The sequence below is a fragment of the Pteropus vampyrus genome, unplaced genomic scaffold (assembly GCF_000151845.1).
Source record: "Pteropus vampyrus isolate Shadow unplaced genomic scaffold, Pvam_2.0 Scaffold46, whole genome shotgun sequence".
NCBI classification, from domain to species: domain Eukaryota; kingdom Metazoa; phylum Chordata; class Mammalia; order Chiroptera; family Pteropodidae; genus Pteropus; species Pteropus vampyrus.
In genome coordinates this window covers 5,874,663-5,876,105 of record NW_011888827.1, presented here as the reverse complement: position 1 = coordinate 5,876,105, position 1,443 = coordinate 5,874,663, and the positions used below count along the sequence as shown (strand labels likewise).

Genomic DNA, 1,443 nt, shown 5'->3' with positions numbered 1-1,443 from the left:
TGTATAGTCTTTGACTTGCTAGCATTTCAGAGTGATGATCTAGCAGGGTTTCTCTGTGCATACACTTAACCGTGGTGATTCCGTCAGCCTCTATGTTGTTGCTCAGGTGTGAATGTGTTACCATCTACTGAAAGGTTTGGCCTAAAATCCGTTGTAGTGAGTCTTTATTTTCTGCCCCGTTGACACTGAGAGCTGGCAGTCCTCCCACTGAGGACACCTGCACAAGCCTCCTATCACAAGATTTAGTAGAGATGCTGCACTGGGATTCTAAGCTCAGTTCACAGTCCTTATAACTGGGCTGTAAGGTTAGAGAATCTTAGCCTCCTGGTGAGATGGACCACTGTAACCTGCCCTGATCTAGAGACGATCAGACAGTTCGGCCTTCCAGCACCCAACCCTGAACTTGGAAGTGGGACCGAAAGTCCCAATCACAGGAAGGACACTCATTAGACCTTTGCAGCAAAACCCTGTCCTTCACGCTCATGGATTCTTACTAAGCTTCGTTATCTGCTTTCCCACCTCAAAGAGATGTTGAGTCATAACAAGAAGGAAAGGATATAGGGTGGGGAGATGAGAGATGAGTATTGGACAAATGATGAGGATTGTCCACCCAGAGCCATCACTGGGGAAGAGGAAGTAAAAACAAACACAAAGAATGACATTATTACATAAACGGCAGAGCCATGCGGGGTGCATCTTAAGTCCACAGGAGAAGTTCATTTCTGCTCATCATTGTCGTGGTTTAGATGGTGAGAAAGTGCATCTTCTCATGGTGGAGTTGTCCCTTTGAGCCTCTGCCAGGAGAAAGTGGCCGTCACTACGAATGGAGGAGCCCATTGTGGTAGGCTCTCTTCCAACTCGACCTCTCTGGACCGCTAATTCTTACTTTCTGTTTTCCTTCTGGGTGAGCTCAGAGGAGGGCGCACAGAGACGGGCCTTGCTCTGAAATACCTTCTGCACAGAGGGTTCCCTGGGGGCAGAAATGTCTCAGTGCCCCACGTCCTCATTATCATCACCGACGGGAGGTCCCAAGGACATGTGGCATTGCCGGCCAAGCAGCTGCAGGAAAGAGGTGTCACTGTGTTTGCCGTGGGGGTCCGCTTTCCCAGGTAAGCGGCTCAGTCACTGGGTCGGCCTGGGGACCGTGGTGTGGCTGAGAGACTTCACAGCCATGGGAGGGGACGGGAGCTGGAAAAACCATTCTGGGCCTTCCAGGGTCTCTCTTGTCTTCGCTCGTTACATTGTAGCTGTAGCACAGGGAGCACCAAGTCTGGAAGTCTGAGAGTTTGCATTATTTTTCATTTAGCCTGAACATTTGGTTGAAAGTGCCAGAAACTTGACTTTATTCGGGAAGAAATAGAAATGCATGGACTCATCTCACTGCACTGGCTGGGTCAGGGGTCCTTCAGGGTGAGCAGGAGGAGCCAGGGACTTGAATGCCAT

At 50.0% G+C, this 1,443-nt stretch overlaps 1 protein-coding gene across 1 annotated transcript in view; it reads left to right on the top strand.

Moving 5' to 3' along the window:
• Positions 1 to 1,443, top strand: part of VWA2 (von Willebrand factor A domain containing 2) — a 36,850-nt gene that overhangs the window by 20,206 nt on the left and 15,201 nt on the right. The window contains exon 5 of the mRNA XM_011359318.1: positions 915 to 1,109. Coding sequence (XP_011357620.1) covers positions 915 to 1,109 — 195 coding nt within the window. The remainder of the gene's footprint in view (positions 1 to 914; positions 1,110 to 1,443) is intronic.